The 14,495-nt window shown below is 42.4% G+C and overlaps 1 protein-coding gene and 1 long non-coding RNA gene across 2 annotated transcripts; one reads left to right on the top strand and one right to left on the bottom strand.

The window, feature by feature from the left end:
- Window positions 1-1,089: 1,089 nt before the first annotated feature.
- Window positions 1,090-10,763, bottom strand: LOC148843109 (zinc finger BED domain-containing protein RICESLEEPER 1-like). Its single transcript, XM_088959371.1, has 7 exons — window positions 10,693-10,763; window positions 10,185-10,479; window positions 2,766-3,224; window positions 2,279-2,600; window positions 1,612-2,059; window positions 1,281-1,555; window positions 1,090-1,202 (listed from the first exon to the last, which is right to left on the bottom strand). Exons 1-7 carry the CDS (start codon window positions 10,761-10,763, stop codon window positions 1,090-1,092), a joined length of 1,983 nt encoding a protein of 660 aa, XP_088815497.1.
- A 1,737-nt stretch (window positions 10,764-12,500) lies between these two features.
- On the top strand, window positions 12,501-12,972 carry LOC148843110 (uncharacterized). The gene is made up of 2 exons (XR_016102788.1): window positions 12,501-12,639; window positions 12,761-12,972. It is a non-coding gene; the product is annotated as an uncharacterized LOC148843110 (long non-coding RNA).
- Window positions 12,973-14,495: the final 1,523 nt, after the last annotated feature.

The following is a 14,495-nucleotide window of genomic DNA, read 5'->3' on the forward strand; positions in this document are numbered from 1 at the left end:
TTCAGCCTCGACTGACTTGGTGAAGTAGTCAACTGCCACTACTAGGAACCTTCTTTGCCCTATTGCTGGTGGGAATGGCCCGAGTAAGTCGATCCCCCATTGTGCAAATGGCCACGGGCTATTGAGGTATTTTAGGTCGGCGGCAGGGCAGTGTGGATGTTGGCATGCTTTTGACACTTTTCGCATTTTTTGACGAGCTCGGTCGCGTCTGCCTTCATCGTTGGTCAGTAATACCCCTGTCATAGTGCTTTCTGAGCAAGGGCTCTGCCCCCAAGTGTCTAGACCTGTTCATGGGCTGGGCCAGGCTTTTAGTCTTCATTAACGGAAAAATGATAGGCCTGAGCCTGAGCCCGACCCTGACAAAAAGCCTGAAGCCCGAGCAGAGCCCGGGCCTGACCTAATAAAAGAAATTTAAAATTTTCCTACATTATCTATTTTAATTCAGATATTTTCCCCTATTTAAATAAACACAGTTTTACATTCTTAAATCAAAAAAATTATTCAAATGGGCATCACATAACCCATTTTAAGTTCATTCTTTTTTTCTTACAATCAAGTGAATCAATTCAATCAACAACCTTCTTTAAGGTTGTTTAATATATTCCCTGTTGTTTCTATACAACCAAGGCAAACCTGAAATAAAACACATAAGATCAAATCATATAGGTTCATATTCCTACAAATAGCATTACGCACTAAAACTAAATTCATAATTTCAAGTTCATGTTCCTCCAAAGTCATAAAAAAATAATCTGAATAAAACAAACAAAATCCATAAAACATATTCTCCATCCATTCTTGAATTCACCAACAGATGGAATATTCCAATTCTCAAGTTCCAAGCCATTCTAAAAAATAAAATAAAAGACTTCATTGCGCATATGACCATATCAAATAAAACATGTTCTAGGCTTCTAGCCATCTCCATTCATTTTTGAATTCACCAACAAGATTGAACATTCCAACTTCCAAGTTCCAAGCCATCCTACAAAAGAAAATAAGAGATAAATTCAGTACCCATGTCACATATGTAATTTGTTATCATGTCAAATGACAAATAAATAATGGAAATATATGTTATTATAATACCTAAAACATATCATCAAGTTCAACAGTTTCATCATCATCATCACTACTATTTGATTCTCCATCCTCTTCTAATAAGCTTGATCCTGAAAAAGCCCCTAACAAGCTTGACCCCCCTGCATATAATTGAAAAATCTATTACAAAAAATTCAATGAATCATATATTTTAATAAACAATAAATAAAAAAAATTACCTAATACAAGGCCTTGTGCATGAAGCCAATCTTCAAGACAAACCAAAGCTTGAATTGTATTGGACTTAAGTGAACTTCTCCAAGGATTGATCACCTTCTTTCTAATGCTAAATGCAGATTCGGATGCAACTGTGGAAATAGGAATAGCCAAAATATCTTGAGCCATTGATGCTAATTCAGGATACATAAGTGAACTCTTATTCCAATACTCCAAAACATCAACATCTACTTTGATATCAAGGTTTTGTTCCTCCAAGTAAAGGTCTAATTGAGTTTTTTTTCACTTTGAATCTATTTTTTTGAATTAAAAAATTGCTTATAATCCTCAAACCCATCACTATCATCATTTCTCTCACTCATGTCAAATTGACTAGAAGATCCAATAAAGGAGGTGGAGGAAAATTTTTCTTTGTATTCATTAAACAAATCATGGAGAGTTTTAGTTATAGCATTAACATGTTCTTCAGCTTCATCCCCATAAAGTTTATCAAAACAATACTCCACTAACCTAATCTTGCAACGAGGATCCAACACAGCAGTACAAGACAAAATCATACTATATTCAGCCCAATATTTATGTAATTTCTCATTCAGTTTTCTAACCATGTCAGTCATAAAATTATGCGGTTTCTTACTCACTAATATCAAATGTCTATGAATCATCCACATTCCCTTGAAGTAAATGTTTGAAGTAGGGTACTTAGTGGCAGAAAACATGCAAGTAACATCATACAAAACCTTTAAGAACTTGTGAAGTTTATCCACTTTTCTCCATTCTTCTTCCGAAAGCATAAATATTTTAAAAATATTATCCCTTTGCTCCCAATGTTGTAAGACTTGCTTATAATAAATGGCATGTTCAAGTATCAAATAAATTGAATTTCATCTCACACACATATCTAACCTCAATCTTCTAGTTATGTTTAAGTGAAAACTTTTTTCATCAAGTTCATAAAATCTATCCTTTTGGGTAGATGATTTCTTTATATTTTTCACACCATCTCGAATCTTACAAACAACATCATCAACAATATTCAAACCAGCTTGCACAATAAGATTCAAAATATGGCTACAACAACGAACTTTGAAAAAATCACCACCACACACCAAAGATTTATGTATTGAAGATCTCAATTTTAAAGAGTTAGCCATCACATCATTGTAACTAGCATTATCTAATGTGATGTTAAAATTTTTTTTATCAATATTCCATTCGCTTAAGCACATGGCCACCTCATTTGCTAAAGACAGTCCACCAAAATGAGGTGCCAAAGCTTTAAAGCGAATAATTCTTTTCTGTAACTTCCAATTGTTGTCAATCTAATGAGCAATTATACACATGAAATCATCATCAGTGTGCTCGGTTCTCCAATTATCGAAAGTTAAACAAATCCGACCAAGTGTACTAGACAAATCACTTTTCACACCCTCTCTCTCTTTCACATAATTAGACATGATATCTCTTTTAGAAGTATGCCTAATCACATTTTTAAATTCAGGATTTATAGATTGAACAGAGAATCTAAAACCAGGTTCTTCAACAGTAGTAAAATGGTGTTTTCCACATACAAGAAAAATTGATAATGCCCTACGAGACTCTTGTTGATCAAACTTGTAGTTTTTCAAAGTACTCCCATCAGTGTTTGATTGAGTAGTTACTTTGTACTGTCTAATATCCTGAATTCTATGTCTAGGGCAACGCTCTAAATGACGCTTCAAGTGAGTAGTTCCATTACTTAACTTACCTTGTAATATTTTCATGCAGTGCTTACATTGTGCCTTTTCTGAATTAATCTTTTCCATTTCTTCCCACACCTTAGATGTCAATCTTTTCTTAGTGGAAGTCTGGTCAAACTCTTGATAGTCATCATCAACTATATCTACTCCAGCAGTCACATTTTCACTTGCCATTGACATGACAGTAATTATTAAATATGAAATAACCTGCATAATGAATTCTAATTTTATCAATAAGACAAGCATATATTAAATAAAAAACTAAAAGAAATTTCTACAATTTGTTTACATTAAAAAAGAATATAATTTCTGAATCTGCAAAAAAAAAAAACCAATTGCAGATTATCCAATATAAATTCTGAATTCAATAATCAATATAAATCAGAATTTATTTACATTAAAAAAGAATATAAATTCAATATAAATTCTGAATTCAATGATCAATATAAATCAGAATTTATTTACATTAAAAAAGAATATAAATTCAGTATAAATTCTGAATTCAATAATCAATATAAATCAGAATTTATTTACATTAAAAAAGAATATAAATTCTGAATTCAATAATCAATATAAATCAGGATTTATTTACATTAAAAAAGAATATAAATTCAATATAAATTCTGAATTCAATAATCAATATAAATCAGAACTTATTTACATTAAAAAAGAATATAAATTCAATATAAATTCTGCCTTTCCAGGAAGTTCGTTTTATTGGTATCTGAGAATTGAATGAAACTATATTGATTCCCAGGTAGTCGGTGCATCGACTAGACAGAGAGAAGAAACAAGGCACTTCTGCCTTGTTCTTTTCAGCAGGACCAACAGTTATAAAGTAATTTACTTGAAAATTCCTTCCTGTGTTGGCAAGAAACCTTTCCTTTTCATCCTCTGTAAAAGTTTCTGCCTTTCTAGGAAGTTCGTTTTATTGGTATCTGAGAACTGAATGAAACTATATTGATTCCCAGGTAGTCGGTGGTTCTAATCCCTTCTTTTGTGGGGGAGAGGAGCTGAGGCACAGGGTAGGTAAGCTCAAACATTGTCAAAATCTTTTCAATTTTTGTGTCACAGTCCTCTTTCTCGCATATGCCTTCTTTGCTGATCTTTCCAAACTATGAAATGTAGAAAAAAAATGTCAAAATTCATCCGTACCCATAACTCAAATGCTCTTTTTCTTTTGGGCTGGTTTAGTCTCCCTATTTGGACCGTGCCCTGCAGAGGGTCGGGACAAACATGGGAATGGGATAGGTCAAATTAAATGGGTTTAGAAGATGCTCTATATGCCGTCCTGCTTCTAACTGTGAACTCTAACGTGGTTCATAGTCTCAGTCCGATTAATCCAAACAATTCAGCTCTTAAGGACAACAATATAGATATATGCCCTTCTGTGAAAAAAACCAATCATGTCCATGCCCCATTAGGTTAATGGGGGGTGAAGAACAGTTTTGGGCCCATAGATTTGTAGATCAAAGCACACAAACTTTTACAAGTGACCAATTGGCTACCACACACCCACAAGCCCATATATATTTTTTTTATTTAAATAGAAAACATGAATAAAGCTAATCAGTGCACACGACAGTTCTATTGTCTCCGCTTCTGTTCAGCCCTTCTTCTTCTTCTTTCCTTAGTGCGGACTCCCTTTTACCTTATTGGGTCAGTATAGTTAATGTTTTTCTCTCCTTCCTGTGTTCCAATTTGCTTTAGTTTGGAAGTTTGGAGAGAGGAGTTTTGGACCTTTTCTGGTACACGCATGGGTTGCTTTGGTCCCCATTCCTTTTTGTGTTTCATCTTTAATTACTTTTCTATTATTTTTTTTTTCGTTTTTATCTTTGTTATTCAAAGATTTGATGATAACCCTTCCAAGTTCCACCACAGCAACGAGAGAGGGCTTAATTAGAGTGGGGTTTATCATGACATCATCTCCACCGTGTCCTGAGTCTCTTGACGTTTCTGCTTCAAGCACTAACAAGTTCTCAGTTCTCAGTTCTCACCCATCCCTCTTTTATGGCTTACAAGTTACAAAATTTCTCTTATTTTGTTGTTTAATATTATTTGATTATTTCTGTATATTAATTGTTCCTAGACAGAGAGAAGAAACAAGCCACTTCTGCGGTTCTGCCTTGTTCTTTTCAGCAGGACCAACAGTTATAAAAATAGTAAATACTAAAGATTGTTATAGAATAAAATGGTAAAGAGGACTCACCGTCGCCGCCAGTGATTGTATTCGCCGGAGAGTTCACCGTGAATCGGTGACTGTGGTCTGTGAGCTACGAGCTTGACCTGCGATTTTGACAATGATCACTTGATCAGTTCGCGTATGAGAGAGAGAGAGAGAGCGAGAGAGAGAGAGAGAGAGAGAGAGAGAGAGAGAGAGAGAGAGAGGGAGAGAGAGAGAGAGAGCTCACCGCCGCTGCCGGAGTTGTTGCACCGGTGAACGTTCGCCACCTCGCCGGTTGTGACTGCTTGAGAGTGTGAGGATGAGAACTATGGAGAGAGAGAGTTCACCGTGAATCGGTGACTGTGGTCTGTGAGCTACGAGCTTGACCTGCGATTTTGACAATGATCAATTGATCAGTTCGCGTATGAGAGAGAGAGAGCTCACCGCCGCCGTCGGAGTTGTTGCACCGGTGAACGTTCGCCACCTCGCCGGTTGTGACTGCCTGAGAGTGTGAGGATGAGAACTATGGAGTGTGAAGGATGTGGAGAATTGGAGATTGGAGATGAAGGGTTGGCTGAAAAAAAGAATGGGAAGAGGCATAGATGTCTCGACTAGGGGTTTTATTTAGGTTTAAGTATAGGTCGGGCTGGGCCGGGCTCGAGCTGGGCTATTTTGGCAAATCCCGAGCCTGGCTTGAATTTATTTCGGGCCAGGCTTTTTGGCCCGAGGTTAAGTCTGTGGGCCCATATACTTGTTCAAGCCCATCTGGGGGCTGGGCCAGCCCATCGGGCTGCCTGGCCCATGAACTGGTCTACAAGTGTCCACTGCAGGCAACGCAAATAGGGGAGCATGTAGGATATTCGGTACAATCATTCATCTATCATGACTAGACCTATTCATGGGTCGGGTGGGCCGACCCGACCCCCGGACGGGCTTGAATAGGCTTTTTGGCTCGTGGGCTTAACCTCGGGCCAAAAAGCCCGACCCACATAAAATTCGAGTCGGGCTCGGGCTTTGCCAAAATAGCCTGGCCTGACCTGACCTATAGTTAAACCTAAGTAAACCCGACCCGACCTATAGTTAAAACTAAGTAAAAACCCTATGTGATGTCTATTTGAATAAATTTTTTGATTTGAAAAGGTCATTGATTCACTTGTAGGCTCATCGTTCATTTAAATAGGGGAAAACATCTAAATTAAAATAAAAAATGTCCATTTGAGTAGGGAAAGTTTTGAAATTCTTTTATTAGGTCGGGCTTCGGGCTTTTTATCAAGGCCGGGCTCGGGCCCATGTTTCAGCCCATTTGTCGGGTTGGGCTTGGGCTCGGGCCTAACAGTTTTTTGTTAATAAAGAGTCAAAGCCCGGCCCGTGCCCGGCCCGGCCCATGAACAGGTCTAATCATGACGTATTTGGCTGCTTGACGCTCTACCCTCCTGGTGGCATTACGATCTGTGGGAGGATCCCGTGTAGCAGGAAGCTCGCGAGCGGATCAATCTAGCTAGGCTCTGCTTGAACGACGGAAGCGACCTCCTCTGCCCCCTTGAGAATGCTAGGCCGAGGCAAGTTCTCTATATACACGGTTCTCATGGTGTTATCACTAGTGCTGGTTAACCGGGATAGGGCATCGGCGTTCTCTGATATCGGGATTTGCCGGATGAAGTGTGACTGGAAGTTGAGCAGGGCCTCTCTCACTTTGGTTAAGTAAGCTACCATGGTTGGTTCGCGAGCTTCATATTCACTCGTAACTTGGTTGACCACGAGCTGGGAATCACTACAGACGATAATGTGCTTGGCTTTCACTTCCTTTGCCAGATCCAGCCCGGCTAGTAGCGCCTCATACTCTACTTCGTTGTGGATGCCGCGAACTTAAAGCGCAGTGCATACTCCAGTTTCACACCACTTGGCCCGTAGAGAACGATCCCAGCTCTGCTGCCCTACTGGTTTGACGAGCCATCTACGTGAAGGATTCAGGGCTCTTCGTCCCAGTTCACGCTTGGCTTGACTAGGAGAGATGCCGTGCTGGTTGCTACTTCATTGCGCTCGAGCTCAATCGGTCTAGGAACCCTGGGCTCACCCGCACTATGGGCCTCGTGTTCGATCGACTTGGGGACTTCGGAGCTAAATGTGCATTTTGCGATGAAATCTGCTAAGGCTTGGACCTTGATAGAAGTTCGCAGCTTGTACTGGAGTTCATACTCGTTGAGCTCGATGGCCCACTTTGTCAACCTACCCGAGGCCTCGTGCTTGAGAAAGACTTGCCTCAGAGGTTTGTTGGTAAGGACAACGATGGTGTGAACTTGGAAGTATGAACGGAGCTTTCGGGCTGCTATGACCAGTGCATAGGCTAACTTTTCTATCTCTGGGTACCTTGTCTCTGCTCCCTGCAACACTTTACTAACATAATAAATGGGTCATTGGACCCGATCTACTTTTCTTATTAGTATCGAGATGACCACCTCGTCACTTGTCGAGAGGTATAGCTCTAAAACATCACCTTCTTCGGATCGGGTTAAGACTGGGATGCTAGCGAGGTGCCTTTTGAGCTCTTTGAACGCGAGCTGGAACTTTTCAGTCCATTCAAAGCCTTTGCCTTTTATGGCCTTAAAGAAGTGCAGGTAGCGATCTACTGACTTGGACATGAAGCGGCTCAGAGCGGCTAACCGGATGTTTAACTTCTGAACCTCCTTCAGTTTCCGGGGTGGTCTCATTTCTAGGATGGCTTTAATTTTGTCCAAGTTAGCTTCAATGCCGCACCGGTTGACGATGTACCCTAGGAATTTACTCGAGGTGACACCGAAGACACACTTGTTTGGGTTCAATTTCATACTAAATCTACGCAGAATTTCAAAAACTTAATGTAAATCTTGTATTAAATCATGTGAAAATTGGGTTTTGACGACCATGTCGTCTACATAACACTCTATTTTTCTGCCAATTAATGGCTCCAATAGTTTATTTACAAGCATTTGAAAAGTGGCCCCAGCGTTTTTCAACCCGAAGGGCATGACCTTGTAATAGTACAGGCCGAGCTCGGTTATGAAGGCAATTTTCTCTTCATTAGCTGGGTCCATCCTGATCTGATTTTAGCCTGAATAGGCATCCAAGAAGCTCAGCAACTCATGCCCCGAGGTCGCGTCCACTAGACGGTTGATCCTAAGAAGTGGGAAGTAGTCCTTTGGACAAGCTCGGTTCAGGTCGGTGTAGTCGACGCACATGCGCCATTTACCGTTAGCCTTTTTCACCAGAACGGGGTTGGCCACCCAGCTAGGGTAATGGACTTCCTTGATAAAATGGCTGCAAGGAGCTTCCCAACCTCCTCGTTGACTGCCCTCCATCGCTTTGGGGCTAGGTTGCGTTTCTTCTGTCTAACAGGCCAAACTATAGGATCAGTATTAAGCTTATGAGTTATGATGCTAGGGTCTATGCCGGGCATTTCTACCGCAGACTATGCAAAAATATCCAAATTTTCAAGTAAGAAACTTACCAGTTGAGACCACAGAGGCTCCTCAATAGAAGCGCCAATTTGAAGAACCCGAGCTTGATCCTCTGTCAAAGTCGGGATAGAGATGGTCTCTTCGATGGGTGCGGCTCGCTCCGCGGGTCGCTCTAGCTCGAGGTCGTCTGCTACCTTAGCTTTTCCTTTGAGGGCAACTATATAGCACTTGCGGGACTCAAGCTGATCGCCTCATGTCACCCCGACCCCGAAGTTTGTAGGGAACTTCATCGCCAGGTAGTAAGTGGAGACCACTACTCGTAAGGTGTGGGTGATGGGCCGACCTACTATTGTGTTGTACAGGGAGGGAGTCATGACCACCAGGAACTCATGGTTGAGCCTTACCACGCTAGGCCAGGTGCCGACCTCCACAAGTACAGTGATTCTCCCTAAAGGCTTGGCCTCCTCTCCGCTGAACCCCACTAGTGGAGTGTTTGCGGGCTTCAAGTCGCCTTCCTAGAGCTGAAGTTGATCGAAGGCTGCTTTGAAGAGAATATCCGCCGAGCTGCCCAAGTCGACGAGGACACGCCTGACCTTGAAGTTGTTGATCTTTATCTTTATGACGAGCGTGTCATCATGGGTATAATGGACCCCTCGTGCATCGTCCTCTATTAAGAAGATCGGTTCCTTCATCCTTGGCCGCTTCGAGGGATTCTGTTCTTTCCTAGCGGTCTCACGAGCTGATGTCTGAGTTGCAGTTGAGGTGCAACCCGTGACAATTGATCCTCCGACAATTGAGGTGCAGTCGAGGGATTCTGTTCTTTTTTGCTGTAGTTGAGGTGCAGTCGAGGGATTCTGTTCTTTTTTGCTTGCTTGTTGGATTTGGGAGCATCCTTACTCTGCTTCCCCTGCTGTGGGAGCTTGAAGTCCTTTGGCATGGGGACAACAAGGAGCTCTAGTGACAAAGGGGAAGGAACTAAAAGAAGCGGAGTAGCTTTTACCTCACCCAAGCTTACCTTTTCCTTGCCTCTGAGTTCGGGCAGATTGCAGGTGGCAGTTCGGCGAGCTTGGCGACGCCTTCGCTGCTTCTTGGCTGGCTCGGCGTTGGTGCTACTGGCCTCGGTATTACTGAGCTTGATGGGCCTAGGGAAAGGCTTGAACTGCCATTGGTAGCTGTGAACAGAGGGACCTTGTCCCAGGTCATCGGCCAGCACCTCAAACCAGTTTTTGGCAAGTGGGGGTTCTAACTGCGAACGCTGAGGTGATATGGGCCTAACTGGTTGGGAAGCCCCCGACCTAACTGTAGGCCGTGAGGCGGGGGTAGGTGGTCTCTCCTTTCTCCCATGAGACGATACCGAGGTCTCTCCTCGGCGGGAAGGAAGTTCGCTTCGGCGGTGGAGCTTGGTTGGCTGTGCAGCTGGATGCTGAGGAGGGAGTGAAGGAAACTGTTGCTGATACTGGTATTGGGAAACCTGGTGCAACACTTGTAGCTGGTGAAACTGGAGCTGCTGAAACTATTGCATCTAAGCCTGTATGGCTCGCATGCACTGCATCAGTTCCTCAAGCTAACCTTGGCTGGCCACCGAAGGGGGGATGGTGGGCTAGCGAAGGTTGTTCTGACTGTAGAGGGAAGTGGAACAGTCACGGGTGCCATTGTCTGAGGCACATTCTGACTGGGAACCCCGTCCATAGAGAGTGGGACGGTAAACTGTCCAATGCAGACAGTGAGAAACTGGGGTTGTTCCTCAGGGGTGTTTCGGCGTCCGGCGTTGCTGGAGGAAGCCATGGGTGTCAGTGATGCTGATGAGTTCTTTGGAGAAAGTTGCATAGAACTTAGAGGAATGCCTTTGAAGCGTTCCCACAGACTGCATCAAATGATGTAGCATGATCTGGGCACTCCTAGCTGGCTGAAACTTGGCTCCTAGCTGTGACAGACGGCACCTGAAACGGAGAGGAACGTGAAGGATTCCCAGAGAGCTCTTTCGACGGGAATACTCCAATGGCTAAGTTAGAGCTCTAAGAAAACTCAAAGAAAACACAGAGAGAGTTAAGAGTGCTGAAAGTGCTAACTTCAATACCTTTGCTTCGCGAGGGTCGGGGTCCTCTTATATCGAAGCTCTGTCACATCAGGCGCAATCGCCACTGCCATAGCCGTTACTGCCAGGGCTGAGGTGGCGGGTGCAGGCAGCCACTGCAGGGTACGGACTCGTCAGGCATGCTATGCTTTTCAGAGATGGTAGGCACGCCGCCACCTGGCAAGAGACGTGGGCACTGCCACCAGATCCGGAAGGTACGGATGCTAGGTGGATCTTCCCTGCAGGTTGCCGAGCTACTTTGCACCGAACTACCTTGGGCCAAATTTCCTTGCACCAAGGTGTCGAGGTACACCGAGGTGCTCACATTGGAGGCGAGCCTTAAGCAAGTATAAACAGGAGTGTCGATGGTGTTGTTCCGAGGTGTTTCTACCTCGGGACACTTAGCCGAAAGTCGGGGTGTTCCCTTCTTAGGAAGGAAGAGCTCGAAACCCTTTGGGGGGAGCTCGGGTCTCAAGGGGAGCTTGGGTCCCCTTGCACGGAGGGAGCTCGGGGCACTCCACCCTTAGGGCTTGGGGTGAGCTGGGCCTTGTCTCCCGGTGAGTTGCCACATTTACCGAGTCGTTCGGCCGGGCCTCAGCGAGCTTGTCACGCTGAGTTGTGTTCAGGCTGTTGTGCCGAGTTATCACTTATGCCAGGTCATGTCCACGTGTCCCTGTGCTACGAAATCGGGCCAAATCACCCTACATCAGTTTTTACATACGTGTAGCTCGCTGGTGAAATAGACCTATAATGGACTCAGTGATGGATCAATTAATCCAACCAGCCAGTTTGGCCAGAGGATAAAAGCATAGTATTTAGGTACACCAATGAGATCTGTTAATAAGAAACCCCCTTTGGGTAGACCCCATATGTCAGGCAACCACCTTGGATTGGGCCACCAATTAGCCCACCGACCTGGTTGGCTAGGTCACCCTCCGTCCATATCATCTCTATGCCCTTCCATATATGGAAACCTTCTATAGTTGATATTAACCATCCAAGTAGAGAAAACATTAAACAGCTTACACTGAAAACGGGGCAAACGATCTTGGGCTAAAACCTTCTTAAGAAACAGATCTCAATCTTGACATGATTGAAATAACACAAGTGTTCTGTGAACAACTGAGTGATTTGTTCAGGCTTGTAGTTATTTGGCTGGGTGTAACCGGTCTCAAACCAATCAAATTCTAGTGATTTGTTCAGGCTTGTTATTTGGCTGTGTGTAATGGGTTTTCTTTCAAGCCCAAACATTTTAAATTATTGGATCAATTCCCATTCTGGGCCCTCTATGTGTAATGTTTCTACCAGACTTGTTATTTGGTATCTAGCCCTGATCCAAATCTTTTATGGGTGAAACGGGTTTTCTTCCAAACTCAAACTTGTTAAATTTTTGGATCAATTCTCATTCTCTCTACCAAACTTGTAATTTGGCATTTAGCAAATCTTTCCCAGAAGTCAGATCCAAGCAGCGCTAACAGGTGTGCAAGAGTTGTTTAGCCTTCCAAGGCACTGGTCCTCCACTCCAGGAGGAGTTTGACTACGACTCATTGTAGTTTGGGCCAGACAAGTATAAGCAAGGCTTGGGCTTCCAAAATTCGACAAACACACCTGGCCGGCGGGCCCATTATGAATGGGCCTCAAAATCAAGTTCATTTACAATTCAACAACCAAGACCGTCAGGTCCTCTGTTGAAGAATGTTAGGTGGTGGAGTCAACAGCTGAGTGAGACAACCAACAAGGTTCACTGGTCAGTTCTAGTAGGACTAGTAAGTGCAATTCATCCATTCTCTGCTTATATTAATTCTCTAACTGTCAATTCAGCACTTCATCTCTCTCTCTCTCTGAAGAAACATGTTTCGTGAAGGGCCAGGGCCTGGAGTTCCCTGGGCACCTCCACCGGGAGAATGCTGTTGCTGCAGCGGCTGTTTGGCAGATCTGTAAATCCCAGAAGTCAATATTCAATGCTTTCTCTGTCTCCTTCATTTCTTCTTTTACTCACAGAAAGCTTCTAACCACACAATATAATATTCTGATATTTGGGCTCTTCCGTGTGTTTCTTTTTCCTTCTCAGTTTGAAAATTCTGTGCTGCTGTTGGTTGTTGGAAGCTGTTTGTGGTTGCTGTTGCAGTCCATTTGGTTATGGGCCTCCTGGACCTCCCGGTCCACCTCCACCCTTTTGATTCTTACTTCTCAAATCCTTTATTAGAGTACATTTAACTAGTCTTCTTGTTTTGCTCCAAAAATAATAATTTTGTAGTATGGTTCTCTGAGTTTCTGAACTTATTGTTTGTACGCTTCTTTGTAGTTGCTGGTATTATGACTAAAATCTAAATTTCATACTAAATTTTGTGAGCTGGCTGCCAATAAGATTCCATTTATTTACAATGCAATTTTATTTGCACTGGTACAAATTTGTGGGAGTGCAAATGAGAATAATGTGGATCATGGTGAGCTTTTGCTTCGGTCTTTTTTTTACTTAATCTGAAGTACGAGCAAACAAGGCCTAACTGATTTACATTTTATTCGATCATTAGTGTTCCCCCTGTTTTATTGGGTAGTTGTAAGAAAGGTTTGCATTGATAGTGGTCACCACTAGTGGTGAGCAAATGGGTAAGTTTTACCTGTAACCAAATGGAATCGGCCTCGAATCGGCATTGAACCGACACTACTCAATCTATTACAGGGTAGGGTCTGGTTCTAAATTCTTGAAACTGACCCTCACCCAATTGGTTTTAGGCTTTAGGGGTTTACCTTACCTAAACCGACCCGATGAACTGGCCTTGGAATCGAACTTGCCTTGAAATAAACCCCAATTTTTTTTTTTATGGATGTAAAGATTTGAGTTCAAGCACTCATAGTTACAAAAGTCATGGTCTCACTTGACCATCGAGTTACTTAATTGATTTGATAATTTGTTTCCACTTTTATATTTGTATGTGTATAATAAGTAATGTAAATCGGTTTCACGGTCTAGGGGTTTACCCTACCTGAACCAACCCGATGAATCAGCCTTAGAACCCAACTTGCCTTGAAATAAACCCCAAAAATATTTTTATTGCTGTAAAGATTTAAGCTCAAGCACTCATGGTTACAAAATCCATGGTCTCACATGACCATCGAGTTACTTAAGTGATTTAATCACTTGTTTTCATTTTAATATTTGTATGTGTATAATAAGTAATATAAAAAGTAATATTTACAAAATTTAAATCATAATGACAAATTTTCAACCATATATTAATATATTATGATAACCTACATATTAAATTACTCAATTTAATCAATAGAGACAATACAAGTTTTAAACTATATATTATCATTGTTGAAAATCAAGTTTTTGAAGGACATGTTTCATTTTTTCTTTCTTGAAGGGAGAGAATACAAAAATAACAGGTTCCATGGGTAGACCCCGGAACCACCAAGGCCAGAACTGGGCTTCATAGGGTAGGTTCTAGTTAAAAAAACCTGGAACCAACCCCTACAGGGTAGATTCCAGGTTCAGCATGGAACTGAACTGAACCGACCCATGCTCGCCCCTAGTCACCACTTGGATGACCCGATTAAGAGTTTGGTTTTGATGGTTGAATTGGCTGGCCCAGTTCAGTGGTTGGATCACCTATGGATCAATGGCTGTTTTGACATTAATGACCCAAGTCAATTGTTGAATCTTCGAATACCACATTACCTTTGAATCCTACTTAAACCGTTTAGATGCAATGATGCTTTTTCATGGATCCGATTGTATTTTGTCAAAATTTCCCCCTTACTTTTCTTTTTTCAACTTGGAATAGATACCCGGACATTTT

The sequence above is a fragment of the Nelumbo lutea genome, chromosome 8 (assembly GCF_056320005.1).
Source record: "Nelumbo lutea isolate HS-2025 chromosome 8, American lotus-T2T, whole genome shotgun sequence".
Classification (NCBI taxonomy): Eukaryota; Viridiplantae; Streptophyta; class Magnoliopsida; order Proteales; family Nelumbonaceae; genus Nelumbo; species Nelumbo lutea.

Excerpts from the sequence above, each read along its gene's own strand:
- LOC148843109 (XM_088959371.1), bottom strand. The coding sequence starts at position 10,763 with ATGGCAGTGGCGATTGCGCCTGATGTGACAGAGCTTCGATATAAGAGG. Across the intron at positions 3,225-10,184 it reads CCCTTCGGTGGCCAGCCAAG|GTTATTTCATATTTAATAAT; the intron begins GTTAGCTTGAGG and ends TTCATTATGCAG. Across the intron at positions 2,060-2,278 it reads TGTTTGTAAGATTCGAGATG|AAGAATGGAGAAAAGTGGAT; the intron begins GTGTGAAAAATA and ends TGCTTTCGGAAG.